The sequence below is a fragment of the Drosophila subobscura genome, chromosome dot, assembly GCF_008121235.1.
Source record: "Drosophila subobscura isolate 14011-0131.10 chromosome dot, UCBerk_Dsub_1.0, whole genome shotgun sequence".
NCBI lineage: Eukaryota > Metazoa > Arthropoda > Insecta > Diptera > Drosophilidae > Drosophila > Drosophila subobscura.
In genome coordinates this window covers 1,033,818-1,049,734 of record NC_048535.1, presented here as the reverse complement: position 1 = coordinate 1,049,734, position 15,917 = coordinate 1,033,818, and the positions used below count along the sequence as shown (strand labels likewise).

Sequence of the window (15,917 nt, the reverse complement as noted above, 5' to 3'; positions counted from 1 at the left end):
TGTATATAATGACTTTCTCTTAGACTGAAATGTTTTTAACCTTTTCATATGCTTTCTATATATGTATGTATATATTATAGATATCGAGAATGAATCTAGATCAATATATACATAGTATGTATTATTTTATATTCATTTCAATTTGATTAATCACATATCGCACATCGTTATTTCGAACCAAGCATACATACACTTTTTAGTTGATGTGTAACTCCGATTATTAAATTATTAAGTTGTATATACCACTGTAAGATAGACTGAATATGAAAGACTGCGGTACTTTGTTAACCGACACCGCTATTTGAAGAAGTTTGGAACGGATTCTGACAGCTGTTTGTCTTCATTATCTTTATCTTATCACGGCTTTTCTGCACTGCGGCGTTCCGATAGTAGCGTAGCGTAGGACAAACATTTTCATAGCAAGTTCATTTGCCCCAATGACGAACTACTACGAAGTATCCAAAAATTTGTATGTATATAAATACATACATATGTATGTACATACATTCATATCATTATTTCACACATCATTCACAAACATATATTGATAGCTCTTACCATCAGTGAATTCTGCAAATCGTATAAATCTAAACGCAATCACCAGGATCAGAAAGCAATTTAATCCTAAGAAATGTAAAGATATTCATTTGTGTCTGCTTCTTTATGGACTCACCATTGAATTAAAATCAGTTTTTTCTTGCATATACCATTGCAATCGTAAACCTTGCAAATTACAGCGGCTCTCACCTTAAATTAACCAAACATTTTAAACAGCACCAAGACCGTAACCATAAATCGGGAAAAATCGGGATTTGCTCGATTTCGACTGTTTTAAAGTGCCAAAACTTAATAATTCCGTCATCTCAATAGTCTGATTTTCAATTCCATTGTTGGCTAAGATTGGACCAGAACATTCAAAAACGTGAAAATTATAATTGGTTGAGGTATCTGGTTCAAATAAACTGTGAGATGAAAAGATCAATTTTTTATACCCGGTACTCGAAGAGTAAATAGGGTATATTGTATTTGTGCGTTTTGGTTTAAATTGTGAAAACTGTGTTAAACAATTTTTTAAAAATAAATAAAGTTGGTTTTATTGATGCTTAAGTATTTTTCAGTGGTGACTTAGACGGTTCAAAAATTATACCACTTTTAAGTTAGACAATTTTTTTGGTTCATTTAAGCTGAGAGCCACTATACTTGCAAGCCTCCGGCGGCTTCACTCGCTGATTTTTTAAAAGGAGATTTGTAAAAGCATCTACGTATGTACATATGTATGTATGTACATATGTATGTATATGTATGTATGTATGTACATACATATGTATGTTGTATATTTGTAACTCTTTACCACAGCACTATGGATGGCCTATAGGTACTCCCTTTGACAGTGGTCAAATGCAATTTCCAGACAAACTGTTTTCTGTTGGCAATATGTTTTGGACCAGTGCGTTGGGGACGCAGTTATTAAAAAGTCCAGATTAATCTGTTAGGTGCTAGTTTTTAAAACAGGCCTAGCCAAATAGCATGTCGAGACGTGCTGGGTTTAAGCAGTGCGCCGACAACCTGCTATATGTACATGAGTTTACAGGCCAACTTTAAAATACAGATTTTGTTGAGCTTCTGGGAAGTGTGCGGCAAAGAAAAGCGTTAAGGTTGTTTTAGACGCTGAGTCTGAATCGCGTAGAGCTTTCATGGAGGAATCACGCTTTGTTTACACGTTGAATCATTTGGCATGAATCGTGGATCATAGCTGAGGGCAAAACGAGCGAGACATATATTTTGGCCAACTCCAGTGTTTTTTTTACCTTGTATTTACTTTGCCCCATGGTGCCCTTGCTAAACTGGATTTTTCCTCAGACTTCGAAAACTTATTTTATATTATTTTAAGCTTAATCTAGCTTTGCTTATCTTTGGAAATTTTTTAAGATCCATTTTAAGCTCTGTGGCCGGCTTTAAAGGACCCCTCTTGCACTCAGAAACCAGCATTTTCAACCGAAATGTGGATATTGCGCCAATTCGTTCACGAGTTTCTTGTTGGATACATGTTTTAAAGCAATACGAATCATTTTAGATGAGGAACCTACTATTTTTCGAACATAAGGATAGCTTTCTTCTTCTGTAGTTAAAGTTTTGATCCTCTGGCTTTTTTCTTCCCTAAAGTGCTTTCGACGACCCAAAACAACTAATATTTTGTAACTGTCTGTTTACAAACGACTCAAGCAACCGGATATTATATCAATTAAAAACATAATATATCAAAAAGCTCGGAAAAGTACAAGTTTTTATGAAATACAAATTTTGGTGCTATTTTTGTTGCCGTTCAATTTCGCTTCTTTTTCGAAAAATTGCCTAAATTATTGAGAGCCGCCAAAGTTGTAAGAGTAAGGACACTTCTCTCAGATAGGAGACATCTCAACCTACTTTATATTACTTCAGAGTGCAAAAAATGTTGAATAGAAACAATTTTGTTAAACAATAAAGACTGTTGTACCACGCGGTGCTATTATTTTCGCCGCAACTGTACATATAGCATGTCGAGACGTAGCTCCGAGCGCATTACTTTGCACAAATACATATCTAAATCGATTTGAAATTCTGTGAATCAATGCGATTGTATGCGTGAAATGAGATTGTAAGCATAACACATAAACATGAATCTGCGATTCAGACTCTTCGTCTAAATGCAGCTTTAGTGGGCGTTAGATAAAGATTTCATTAGTGAAAAAACCCGTTTTGAAAAAATGAAAAAGAAAACAAAAATAATTTGTAAGTCGGTCCCCGGTCCCCCGGTCCCCTGGGTTTTGATCACACGGCCCCTAGACTGTGGAGTGTCGGCCTATCACCCTAAGCCATACTTTAATTTGATTTCGGTGGGCATATTCCAGGTTTTGTTCAGTAGGAAATAAACGTCAGTATCATAATTTGATCTGGTATAAGGATCGAGAAGCGGTTCCTTATCCGACATCCTTGGAGGAACAGCAGTAATTTTCAAAAATAATCAAGTTGTTGCAGCCATTCATATAAGCTGGGGTCTTTATAAATATTTGTTTAGTTGTACATATGACTATGTGTATACTGAGTAAGAACCGGGGATAAAAGTTGGGACGAGTACGACGCTTCTCACAACGTTCCTCCTCGTTAAATGTGGCATTGTATTGTTGACCATTTGCAGCAATATTATTGACTTTTTCTGAGTGATCGGAATCTGGCGGGCAATTGCAAAAGGGCCACACTAGAAGTGATGCGAGTTATAAGGCAGCATTTTAGTCACTAGCAGATCAAACGATAGTCTTTCCGAACGTCGTAAGCAAGGAGTCTCGAACGATGCTCCAAATTGAACGGGAGCATTAATTGAACACGGCGGTGTCTCAACTTCAGTCAGTTGCACTTTTTCTGATGCTCACCACATACCATTTTCTCAGGATTATATTTGAGCGAATGACAATGGAGACATCCTTTACCCATAGCAATAATCAAAACTTTCTGATTAGCGTAATATCTGGCTGGTAGTGGAATGCGATACGAAGAAAGATAGCGGGTGTAAATGCTCTATGTACTTGTTGGCGTTGTCAGACATTTTCTCTGAGAGTGTCAATGAAGTACCGGCGCCCTTTTCTCCGTCCGAATTGTCTTTGCTCATTTTGCTAATTACGTACCTCTTGTGATTGAGATTCCTGCAAATGAGACATGCATTACCTTCACCTGTTCTTTGTACTCTACTATTTCGCATCAATGTTACATGATTTGTTCGACGGTCCATCTGGGCCCCATTGCGTCTGGCAATGTTCAGTGTATCTCAGAAAAAAATTTGACCCTATTCATAAAAATACTTAGAAAACAGACGAAAGTTTGATCCAAAAAAGACCAAACCACAGTGAGAGGAGAGGAGCTCAATCACATATATACATATGTAGATCTCACAAAATATACACTGATAAAGATCGAGAAAGGACGTGCGAGAAGCTTTTTACGCGTCAAAACTTTTATACCCGGTACTCAGTAGTACATCTGTACCTTAGGGGTTTTTTTAAATTTAAAATTTTTTCTACATCTGTCAGCTACATCATCACTTCTCACGCCAACAGGCTCTTTTAGCTCGCCCCCTCCCCCTGCGCCGCACACTACACGAAGCAGAGTGTGAATGCAAGAATGTGCGAAAAATAAAAAAGGTGCTGGACAGGGTGGGTTTTGCCAATGCAAAATAATTTCTTCATTCTTGCTATAATAATGACCCAATCTGACACTAATTCGGTGATCTGATAGATATGGTCTTCCCCTACCGAATGGCGTTTTTTTTTTTTCTTCAAAATTTCGCATACTTTCGCAATTTGCGAGGGCGGAAGGGGGCGAAATTTTGAAATACACTTGTAACAGTGTGAGCATACAGCCATCTGAATGCAAAACTGGGTGGCTCTAGCTTTTATAGTCTCTGAGATCCAGGCGCTCAACAAGACGGACGGACAGACAGACATGGCTATATCGACTCGGCTATTGATGCTGATCAAGAATATAAGTATATACTTTGTGGGGTCGGAAACGCTACCTTCCGTGTGTTACATATTTTCCACACATATACAATATACCCTATTTAATCTTCGAGTACCGGGTATAAAATAAGAAACACACTGACTAATATTACTTTATTTTTTAAACTGACAGTTAAAGGAAAGCTAACTTGATAAAAAAAAAACACTAAAATCTCGACTTAAGCCCAGTACTCAGATGCGCTAAATGTTCTTGCGACAGAAAGTGTCCCACCAAAGTAGACACTGTTAAAGCCTAGTACTCAAATCGAAAAAAAGGGGTCGCAAAAAAAATCAGGGATGATATTCGTATGGAACCGATAAGATGTTGTGCGCACAAGTTACTTTATAGCGGCTGTTCGCCAGGCAGTACTCAGATCGACAAAAATACAGGCCGAAAAAATCTAGAAAATCAGACGATAGTATTTTGTGGTATCGATAGTATTCGTTGGTATGTTGCTAGCAGCTCGAAAAATAAAGATTTGTTTTATATTCCGAGAGGGTACCTAGCAAACACAGAGTAAAGTCTCAATCAAATGGAGGCCATAATGCAGCTGAAGTTGAAAGATAAATGACCACCGTGCTTCTAAACGAGCTTAAGGCCATCAAACGGCAAAAAAGGAAACAATTATTATAGATTAATGAGATTATATTGAATTTATTTGCATTTTAAATTTGTTTAACTTATTTAAACGCCAGTATCTTTATGTTGCCAAGACACAGACCCGGCTGGGCTGTTAACAAAATGTTTGAAGTTGTTTTCCTTTTGGGACCAAGTACTGCTCCACAGGGTCGTGCCAAGGGGCGATGGCGACAATCTGGGCTCGAAACTATCCAATTTTGAATAGGAAGGGTGCTTGGAGGCGCCGATTTACAACTTTGCCACGGGCGCACATATTCCTTGGCACGGCCTAGATGCTCCACCAACCGAATAAGTCTGCAGATGTTATTCCCAGCCATATGCAAATTCTCTGTCATATTTTCAAACTGCGGAATATGCAAAGGGTATCGTTTCATGGGTTTCCATAAATGAACACATATTTATATGATTTATAATACTCAAATGTATGGACAACGACCGTCCTGGTTTCTTTCCTGCAGATATGGGTTTAATCAAAGTTGCCTCCGGTCATGGAAGAGCCGCCAGTCCCACTAAAATAATCTCCAGCATGGATCCATTTTGCATTCATTGTTTTATTACCCTTTTATTCAATTTTCACACATTTTTAAAAAGGTAAACAAAACAACACAGCTGCCTAAGCAGTGTAACCGTGCGGAATGCGGTTTTCACCTCTGGTCACATTCTGCTGCTCGCAAAATATATTGCAAATTTTGCTAGCAAGTTTTTTTTCTGAGTTATCTGAGTACTAGGCTTAAGTTAGTTCAAAAAAATACCATGGAAATTTATGCAAAGTAGTCAAACTGATAAAGCGATATTTTTGACGGAAATATATTTTTTGAAATACCGATATATCTAAAATATACACATCCCTAGTACTTCGTTGTATGGTTGTATGGTGTATTGTAGTTCGGCTTTTTTGCACATTCGGTGAAGTGAGTGAGGTCTATTTTTTTCTATTGAATTAAGCAATGAATTACTACCATCTTTGGAATTAAGAACTCGGTAAGAGACTATAATTGAAAAATTCAGCATGATATGTAAACAGTGTTCGCTCAAAAAATATGAACAGCCAAGTGTGAAGCGTTCATTTGCAGCATTGCCAGGTGCAATTAAATTGTATCGCATATAGTTGCTTTCGCTGTATATAAAATATTTTGGTATTTTTAGTCTGGAAAAACACCTACCTAGGTGTGCCCATTTCATGGCAGCTTGCTTTTGTTTGCTAGGTAGTCAAACATCAATATAAACGATGTGAAAATGTAAAACTGTAAACCGCGGTATTTTTAACAATTGCCGAAAAACTCCGCAATTTTCTGGAATGGAACTGCACGGTCACACTGCAGGTCATAAAATAAAATGCATATATTTTGGATTATTTTCAGGTGTATTCGCGGTTTTTTATGAACAAGAATGTATCCTGGATTCGTTTCAATTTAACATTATTGGAATTATCTAGTGTACAGTTTAAAATAACACGACAACATGGAGAGTTCAGATTTCGCTGGGCCAACGAAAGGAGGAATAGCTACAGCTATATCAGCTGCATCCGAAGATCTGAGCAAGGATCAGATTTTGCATTCGGAGGGGCAAAAATCCAATGATATGGATACAGAGGAAAGTTTAGGAGAAAGCAGTGTAGCCACCAACTTGTCCGGCTTTCGTTGGAAACGTGTTCTCAATCCTACAGGACCGCAGCCGCGACCGAGACACGGGCATCGTGCCATAAACATAAAGGAGCTTATGGTTGTCTTTGGCGGTGGAAATGAAGGAATTGTTGACGAATTGCATGTTTACAACACAGGTATTTTGAGTCTGCTAACATAGTTTACAACGATATGTATTAAAGCATTTTCTCACTAAATCCTTTCGTATCGTTTCTATGATATCACATTGCAGTTACGAATCAATGGTACGTTCCAGTACTCAAAGGAGATGTTCCCAATGGATGCGCTGCTTATGGTTTTGTTGTTGAGGGAACTCGGATGTTTGTTTTCGGTGGGATGATTGAATACGGAAAGTACTCAAACGAACTTTATGAACTCCAAGCGACCAAGTGGGAGTGGAGAAAAATGTACCCTGAATCTCCGGACAACGGCGTGTCACCTTGTCCACGCTTGGGGCACAGTTTTACAATGGTTGGCGAAAAGATTTTTCTTTTTGGTGGCCTTGCAAATGAATCAGACGACCCAAAAAACAATATTCCTAAGTAAATAATAGTTTCAATAGCCTGTGGACTGTGTAAAAAATATTTTTGTATTTGACCAGATACTTGAATGATTTATACATACTGGACACACGAGGAGTTCACAGTCACAATGGTAAATGGATTATACCAAAAACATACGGCGACAGTCCGCCACCCCGTGAGTCCCACACCGGGATTTCGTTTTCAAGTAAAAACACTGGAAAATTGAACCTATTAATTTACGGAGGAATGAGTGGCTGTCGTTTGGGAGACTTATGGCTGCTCGACATTGGTAATATTCTTTTACGTTATTAGAACTAGCCCAAGTGTTCTCATGGAATCGATAATCTATAGATTCAATGACTTGGTCCAAACCGCGCACACTAGGACAAGCGCCTCTGCCGCGCTCATTACATAGCTCAACAATGATTGCCAACAAAATGTATGTTTTTGGAGGATGGGTTCCCTTGGTAATCAATGATTCGAAGTCGACAACGGAGCGCGAATGGAAATGTACAAACACGCTTGCCGTCCTTGATTTGGGTACGTAAAAATACCATATGCACATACCATATGCATTCTTATGTATGTTTGTTTGTGGGAGTGTTTATACCAGTATTGATTAAGGCTTGTAAAAGGTAAACAAATATGAAGAAAGATTGGTATAGGTAAACGTCTCAGTTTTAGGCATATTTTTAGTAAGTGTTAGTAAGCGTGAATGGGTCCAACAATTTTTGCTCAACTGTTTATCCAAATATATTTGTGAATATGTACATATATATTGAGAACGATTCTCTAAACGTTGCCAAATTAATTCACCTAAACACAAAAAATACAAAGAAGCAGGATATAATTTTTTTGATTTTGACTGATTTGTGTAGCACATTTTGGAACAAATACTGCTCAAAAATGAATTTGAAAGCATTCAATCCGAGACGGTAAGCTAAAGCTAAGATCCGTTTTATAGCTGCAATTATCATAAGCTACATATGAAAAAAAGTACGCGCTACATCTAATGGTTTAAAAACCATTGTCCATCTACATGTAAATATCGTAAAATTTCATTCTGTAACTCTGCGTAACATTCTAAAACTAGTCGTTAGTCTTAACTAAAGGAAGTAGCCATTTCAAGTGATATTCTTGATTCTGGCTTGATAATGAACCGATCTACGTAACTTCTTCAGATTTTCGATCTTTGTGGAGGCGGATGGGGGTCATCACACAGACATCAGATCCCGGACTAAGGGTCACATTGGATTATTATTATAGCCAGAAGGGAGAAAATAATTTGAAGTGCCTACCCCCACCCATCCAAGAGCTTTGTTTATTCTTTGCTAATTTTCTCTCGTTCGCACACTTCCTCGATAATAGACAAAGACAATAGAAGTATAAGATGGATAATGCCATACGATTTTTTTGCACACGAATATTTCTGCCTGGATGTATGTGTGCACACGTATTCTAGATCTGCTTGCAGGTATAGGTTTGTTTAAAGTGGTTCATTCAAGACTTCACCTGTGAGTAAAAGCCAGTAGGGTATGCATCGTGTGTCATGTCAATAAGCATATTTTGTTGAAGTAAGTATGCATACATACATGCATAAGTATGTACATATGTATGTACGTGTAAGCAGCCTGCCTGAACTTTATTTACAGAAAATAAGTGATGATTTATTATTTCAAGTAATACATATCACGAAAAAAATTAAATACGAACACAGAAAAAAAACTACGCTCTTATAAATATGTACATAGGTAGGGGGTAGGTTTTTCGACGCTTGTCAACTTATATTATACTTATCCTTATACTTATACTTATATTGTCTTTGCCCGTACAGTGTGCGTCTCTAGGGAAGGGGGCGAGCTAAAAAAGCGTGTTGGTTTGTGAAGTGATGTACATAGATCATATATGTATAACAAAATTAAAATTCGAAAAAATCATAATGCACACAGAGTTTTGAAGGCTACTCAACATTCTTTCTCGTTTTATTTTCCCTTTTTTTATTTTTAACATTTTTACATTTATTTAGACACTATGACCTGGGACAATGTCACCTTGGACACTGTGGAGGAAAACGTGCCACGGGCTCGTGCCGGCCACTGTGCTGTTGGCATCCAAAGTCGCCTATATGTGTGGTCGGGTCGGGATGGCTACCGCAAGGCATGGAACAACCAGGTTAGGGTGAGATATTCTCCTGTTAAACTTTTAAGAAACTATTTGCTTTCGAAGTTAACATATATTTATGTACGAGCAAGGAAAGGAGATGTGTTAAAGTATATTGTATCTTTGTAGCTCTTTTCCACACCACCATGGACGTAAAGTTAAAGGCGCACTTGTTATACCCGGTACTCGAAGAGTAAATAGGGTATATTGTATTTGTGCGGATAACGGTTGTATGTAACGCACAGAAGGAAACGTTTCCGACCCCATAAAGTATAAATATTCTTGATCAGCATCAATAGCCGAGTCGATAGAGCCATGTCTGTCTGTCCGTCTGTCCGTCCGTCCGTCCGTCCGACCGTCTTGTTGAGCGCCTGGATCTCAGAGACTATAAAAGCTAGAGCCACCAAATTTTTCTGCATGCTCAGACTGTCACACCGCAAAAGGGCGGAAACCTCCCAAATCTACAATTTTGAAGATAAAAGAAAACTAAAAACGCCATTCCGTAGGGAATGACCATATCTATCAGATCATCAAATTGGGGCATTATTATGGCCACAATGAAGAAATTAATTAGCAGTGGCCAAACCCATTCGTCCCGCAGTTTATATTTGTTTTTTGCACATTCTCTCATTCACACTCTGCTTCGCGCAGTGGCAGAGACCTCTGCCTCTGACACATCTCTGCCTCTGCCGCGTCTCTCCCGCGTCTCTCCCGCGTCTCTGCCCTGACTCTGCAGTGTGTTGCTCTAGGGGAGGGTGGCGAGCGAAAGGAGCGTGTTGGCGTGAGTAGTGTTGTTGATGTAGATGACAGATGAAGAAAAAGTGCAAAATTTGACAAATAACCGCTAAGGTGCAGATGTAGTACTGAGTGCCGGGTATAAAAGTTGTAAGAAGAAGCGTCTCACACGTCCCTTCTCGTTTTTTTTTAACGTGGTGTATCCTATAGGCATAGTCCCTTTGACGGTAGTCGACTGTAATTTGTCCTCATATCACATCAGTTATTTTACTATCAAACTCTTGGTTTTCAAAGAACTTCAGTCCGTGCTGAAAAACTACTTTCTGTTGGTAATATTTTGTGGACCAGAGCGTGGGTTAATACTGCGTCGAAACTGCATTAAAAAAAGACTTTCATTAAAAAAATGCATAAGCTGTATAAGCTGTTGGATATTGATTTTAATAACAGGCCTGCTTGGTTGAAGCCAATGTGGTAATGCAGTTTCTGTGAACCAGATAAACATGAGTTTGCTGGTCAGTGCTCCTAGTGGGTGGGTTGAAAAGCAAAGCGTTACTACGCGCAAAATAAAGATTTCTTTATAAAAAGTGAAAAAAATACTTTTGAAAACAGTAAAAACAAACAAGTCACTCTTGGCCTCGAACCCATGGGCCCCAGTTTGACCTAGTTCTGGTATAAAGATCGAGAAACGGTTCCTTAGCTGATATCCTTACCCAACAGCGATAATTTACAATCTATGTATATATAAGCTGCGGGATGTTGATTTTAAAAAAAGGTCTTTACAAATAGGTATTTAGATAATAATAATTGAAATTTAACTCAATACACTCTTATTTACAGGTTTGCTGCAAAGACCTCTGGTATTTGGAGGTAGCGAAACCTCTTTACGCAGTTAAAGTGGCACTAGTGCGCGCATCCACACATGCTCTTGAGCTGTCTTGGACTGCAACCACCTTCGCAGCAGCCTATGTGTTGCAGATTCAGAAAATTGAGCAAGCAGCACATACGAGCTCGAAGCAATCAGCTCAAAGTCTGGTGCAATATGGAACAACGTCTACAGTAGCTCCACCAGCAAATGGCTCCGAAATTACACCGTCAGGTGGAGTTGAAGCGCCTGCTGCTTCATTCAAGTTCGAAAAGAGTCCGATTTCATTGCTCCATCATGCGGCGGGGGCTACAAGCGCTACTGAAGCAACCGTTCAGCCAACCATATCTACAACGAAGCCGGCATCTTTATTGGGAAATCTTGGTTTCACTGACATCTCGCAGTCTCCATCGCCAAACACACAATTGCAAATGAAACCAATCTCTCGATTATTAGTCGAAGCTGGCGGTGCTTCATTGAAATTAGAAAAGAGTCCGGGGCCAGCTAGCTCTTCTGAAGCCGTGGTGCAGCCACTAACAACTGCGACTAAGACAGCATCTGCTTCCGTACTGACGAGCGTAGGATTCAATGACATGTTACAATCGGTATCGACGAATACACAATTTCAAGGGAAGCCTGTAACAGCTGTGGCCGGAACTTCTTTTACTCTGCCAACATCAACGGTCGGTGTACAACCGCAGATATCTATAATCAGCAGTACTGCAACCACCAGTAGTAGCAGTGGCATGCTGCAAAAGTTTCGTCCCAGTCTAGCCCCTTCAAGGCCAGGTTCAACCACCACAGCAGCAGTAGCAATAGCATCTGGCGGTGACCCTATGTCTGTGCGCGTCTCTGGTGCGATGACATCGAATGTTGTGCTTAGCTCTACGGCTTCAAGTGGCAGCCTACGCCTCGTACCCAGCGTTACTGCATCTCAGACACTGCGGCTAGCATCCTCCCATGGCACTGGAGCAGGCACCGCAACTAATATAAAAACTGCACTGCCGAGCACTGCTGTTCAATCGCCGCATACGGGACAGGCAACAACGTCAATAGGTGGCAAGCAGTACTTCATCCAAAAGCCGCTAACCCTTGCCCCAAATGTGCAGCTGCAGTTTGTTAAAACAAGCGGTGGCGGTATGACGGTACAGACGCTGCCGAAGATGAACTTTAATATAGCCAAAGGCGCTTCTTCACAGGGTCTTTCAATTACAAATCAGCAGTTGTCTGCTGCCTCTGCCCAGATTCAGGTAAGCGTGAGGCAAGCGCCAGATAAAACGCTAAGCATAAACGTAACTGAAATGCTTTTTCCTTAAGATATCTTCTGGACAGCAAAAGTCATCGTCTCCGGCTGGCACAACAGTTTCACCAGTAGTAGGACCGACTACGCCTGGCAGCCAGCAACATAAATCTATTGTATCTGGCAACGTACTGAAGCTTGTTTCGCCCCACGCAATGGCCAGTGGTGGCAAATTGATCATGAAGAATTCAAACATTCTGCAAATGGGAAAGGTTACGCCAAATGTAATGGGCGGAAAGCCTGCTTTTGTTATAACAAACAAGCAAGGGACGCAGCTGGGCAACCAGCAGATCATTATTGTCACCACGGGCGGCAGTCTGCGAACCGTTCCTGCCAGCACTGTGATGAGCACAGCCGGGACAGGAACGGGGACAAGCATAGTTAGCATAGTGGGCTCCACGTCGACCACCACTAGTACATTGCAGGCGGTTGGTGGGCAACGAGCCATGATTTCCAACCAGAGTGGTGTCAAAATGATACGCAACATTTCATCAGCACCTGGATCAGTAGCAACTGGACAAAAACTGAGTAGCTCTCCTCTACAGCAAAAGACGGCTCTATTTATAGGCGGCAAACCAGTCACGGTAATGAGCACGAATGCTGGAATTGCTGGAATTGCTGGATCTAGCAGTAACTCAAACAAACTAGTGGTTTTGCCGGGGACAAGTGCGACAACCGTTGGTTCTACCACCACACTTAGCGCCAGAAAAAGCTTCGTTAACATTTTTAATTCCGGTGGTAATTCCCGTGCCCTAACTTTGGCGACCAAGAGCGTGCCAGCCAAGATTGTACAGTCGGCACAGGTGCAGGTACAGAAGGCCGCCGTCGCCGAAAAGAGCATTCCGATTGTGAAAATAGGGGAAACGGATCCTATGGACGATATAATAGAGCAGTTGGATGGTGCTGGCGATCTACTACAAAAACATCCTACACCTGAAGCCAAAGCGCGATCTGAAGAGGGTGTAAATGAAGACAATGCCACATCAACGTCAACTTCAACATCAGGCCATTCTGAAGGCACGTTATCTTCAAGTGGCTCAAGCGATAACAATCAAAGGCTAACTGATCACCAAGTGGGCATTGTTGAAGATACAACCGGCGTCAGCAGCACTACTGATGCCAGGGAAACTCCAGCAGAAATCACCGAAAGTGTTAATAGCGCTCAATCCGGGGAAGAGAAGATGAATTGCATTGAGTTTATGGTAAGTTGTGTTTTCTGATGTCCTGATGTATATTACTTTTGTTATTTTCAAAGGCCAAGCCTTCATCCTCGGACAGTACCTGCAGCAGGCCGACAACGTCCGAGACTGAAGCCGCCACTATACTAACAAACATAAAAGCTGGGGAGGCTTTAGTTTTGGGGAGCGGAGTAGTCGGTAAAGATCCGGCCATCTCCACTACTCGTGGTGCGGGAGACGATGGGACTCGAGATACAGACGGCGATTTTAGTACAGGATCAAAGCCCATGGCCATGCCTCATAAGCCTCATCAACACCAAAATGGTTTGTTTCCTTTCGGGTATGACCGGGAACTGCATTGATATTCGTGTTATTTTCCTGTTATAGTGGATGGCTCACATTTGGAGGCATTAGCCTCAGCCGCTGTGATGCAAGCAGAAACGGCAGATGCAACCGCTTCGGTGAACACTATTCAAGCGGTTAAAAGTGTGTTGGAACGATCGGGAAGCGGCTCAGTAGCACAGATAGCAATTGCGACTGCTGACAATCCACAAACCAATGTTTGTAGCTTAAACAGTTCCTTAAAGCAATCCCCCTATATTATTTTATATTGTCTGTTTTTTTAGGATCAACAAAATGCCATCGCCGTTGCAGTGCAAAACACCTCGCAGGACGAAAACGAGAAATGGCAAACAGTGGGGGTATTCAAAGACCTCTCGCATACAGTTACCAGCTATATTGACTCAAAGTATTTCAACGATACTTTTCTCGAAAGCTTAGATGTCGACAACTTGCCGGACTTTAATCAATATCCACGCATAAGCTTAGATCCTGGAACAGCCTATCGCTTTCGTTTGGCTGCTATAAATTCATGTGGTCGCGGCGAATGGGGAGAGGTTTGATTTAATTTAGGTGTTTAAATTTATAGTTTTATCTGCTACCACATTTATCTATTTACAGATTTCCAGTTTTAAAACTTGTTTGCCCGGCTTCCCAGGTGCCCCATCGGCAATAAAGATTTCGAAGGACGTTAAGGAGGGTGCTCATTTAACATGGGAGCCGCCTCCGGCACAGAAAACAAAGGAGATAGTCGAGTACTCCGTATACCTTGCAGTAAAGCCCACGACCAAGGACAAGGCGCTAGCGTCGCCACAACTGGCTTTCGTGCGAGTATACGTAGGTGCCGCCAATCAGTGCACAGTTCCGAACGCCTCGCTTTCCAACGCTCATGTGGATTGCTCGAATAAGCCGGCTATTATATTCCGAATTGCAGCGCGCAACCAAAAGGGTTATGGACCAGCGACGCAAGTTAGGTGGCTGCAGGGTAATTACACATTTTCAGTTTTATTTTAAAATGTCCAATAAAAATGATTAATTTAAACTTTTTGTAGATCCTGCGACAACTAAACTACAGACGCCCGCCAACGCGCCAAGTTTAAAGCGTGCTCAGGACAAGACTTTCAGTGGCAGTGGCAGCTCGGCAAATTCGTACTGTTCGCCGCAAAAGCGAGGGCGTAGCGGGGGCATGCAAGATTGATCATATATTTAGCTATAGTATATATATAGTAGTAGAAATTTAGGGATATGTCATCATTAAGATTTACAGTAATACAACTGCCACCGCCGCAAAAAAATAAAATTAAAATCGAACCCATTTCAAATATGTATATATATATATACTATATATATTTGATGTATCGATAAGAACGTTGTCGTCGGTGTGAATATATACCTTCTGATGCGTATAGATCCTAAAAACTTTATATATAAGATGTTCATTCATTAACTTCGAGTAAGAAAACAACAAAATGAGAATTAATGAAATTTTAATTAAATAAAACGAATTTTCAATGCTATTCCTTTTGTCCGACCTATAACATTGGAAGTCTATATTCAATATTTGAATTTAAGCCTGCCTGGGAACGTTAATTTTGAGTGAATTTATTAGGTGTGGTCAGGGCCACACCAAGAAATATTTGCTTCCGTGCCGAGGTTGTAAAACGGAGCCCCCAAGTTCCCTTCATATTCAAAATATGCTAGTTTCGAGTCAGAATAAGCGCCTTTACATTATGGAGCACGGGGAAAATCTACATATTTGTGATCCGATCCTGACATCCCAAGAACCCAAGCAAATCCATTTACAAGTGATTTATTTCTTTAATCTTATAAACGTAAACATAACACAAAGGATTTTTTATATGACTTCTATTCTGGTTCCGATAAGTGACGTCCATATAATATTGCACACTGACTTACGGTCATTGCTGCAAGTGCATACAAACGTAATCGCATTTACATGTGGAAGTATGTACCTCATTTATAGTATAATATGTTCATTGAAGTTTG

General features: G+C 40.4%; 1 protein-coding gene across 3 annotated transcripts; it reads left to right on the top strand.

Annotated features, from left to right (window-relative positions):
• Nucleotides 1–6,001: 6,001 nt before the first annotated feature.
• Nucleotides 6,002–15,400, top strand: LOC117902981 (host cell factor). 3 transcript variants are annotated; one of them, XM_034814664.1, is made up of 13 exons: nucleotides 6,002–6,150; nucleotides 6,531–6,949; nucleotides 7,045–7,354; nucleotides 7,414–7,625; nucleotides 7,688–7,876; nucleotides 9,363–9,508; nucleotides 11,069–12,343; nucleotides 12,411–13,595; nucleotides 13,649–13,895; nucleotides 13,959–14,131; nucleotides 14,198–14,467; nucleotides 14,532–14,895; nucleotides 14,963–15,400. In XM_034814664.1, the coding sequence occupies exons 2-13, from the start codon at nucleotides 6,631–6,633 to the stop codon at nucleotides 15,106–15,108; spliced, it is 4,836 nt and encodes a 1,611-aa protein (XP_034670555.1). In that variant the 5' UTR covers nucleotides 6,002–6,150; nucleotides 6,531–6,630; the 3' UTR covers nucleotides 15,109–15,400. The 3 variants fall into 3 exon arrangements, with proteins under 3 accessions (XP_034670555.1, XP_034670552.1, XP_034670553.1); XM_034814661.1 differs by having other exon boundaries at nucleotides 9,363–9,514; XM_034814662.1 differs by having other exon boundaries at nucleotides 6,024–6,080; nucleotides 9,363–9,514.
• The last annotated feature ends 517 nt before the right edge of the window (nucleotides 15,401–15,917 follow it).

Bases quoted from the DNA above. Each gene is read 5' to 3' on its own strand.
- LOC117902981 (XM_034814661.1), top strand. From the start codon at position 6,631: ATGGAGAGTTCAGATTTCGCTGGGCCAACGAAAGGAGGAATAGCTACA. The intron at 6,950-7,044 runs GTATTTTGAGTC...ATCACATTGCAG, and splicing joins ATTGCATGTTTACAACACAG to TTACGAATCAATGGTACGTT. The intron at 12,344-12,410 runs GTAAGCGTGAGG...TTTTTCCTTAAG, and splicing joins CTGCCTCTGCCCAGATTCAG to ATATCTTCTGGACAGCAAAA.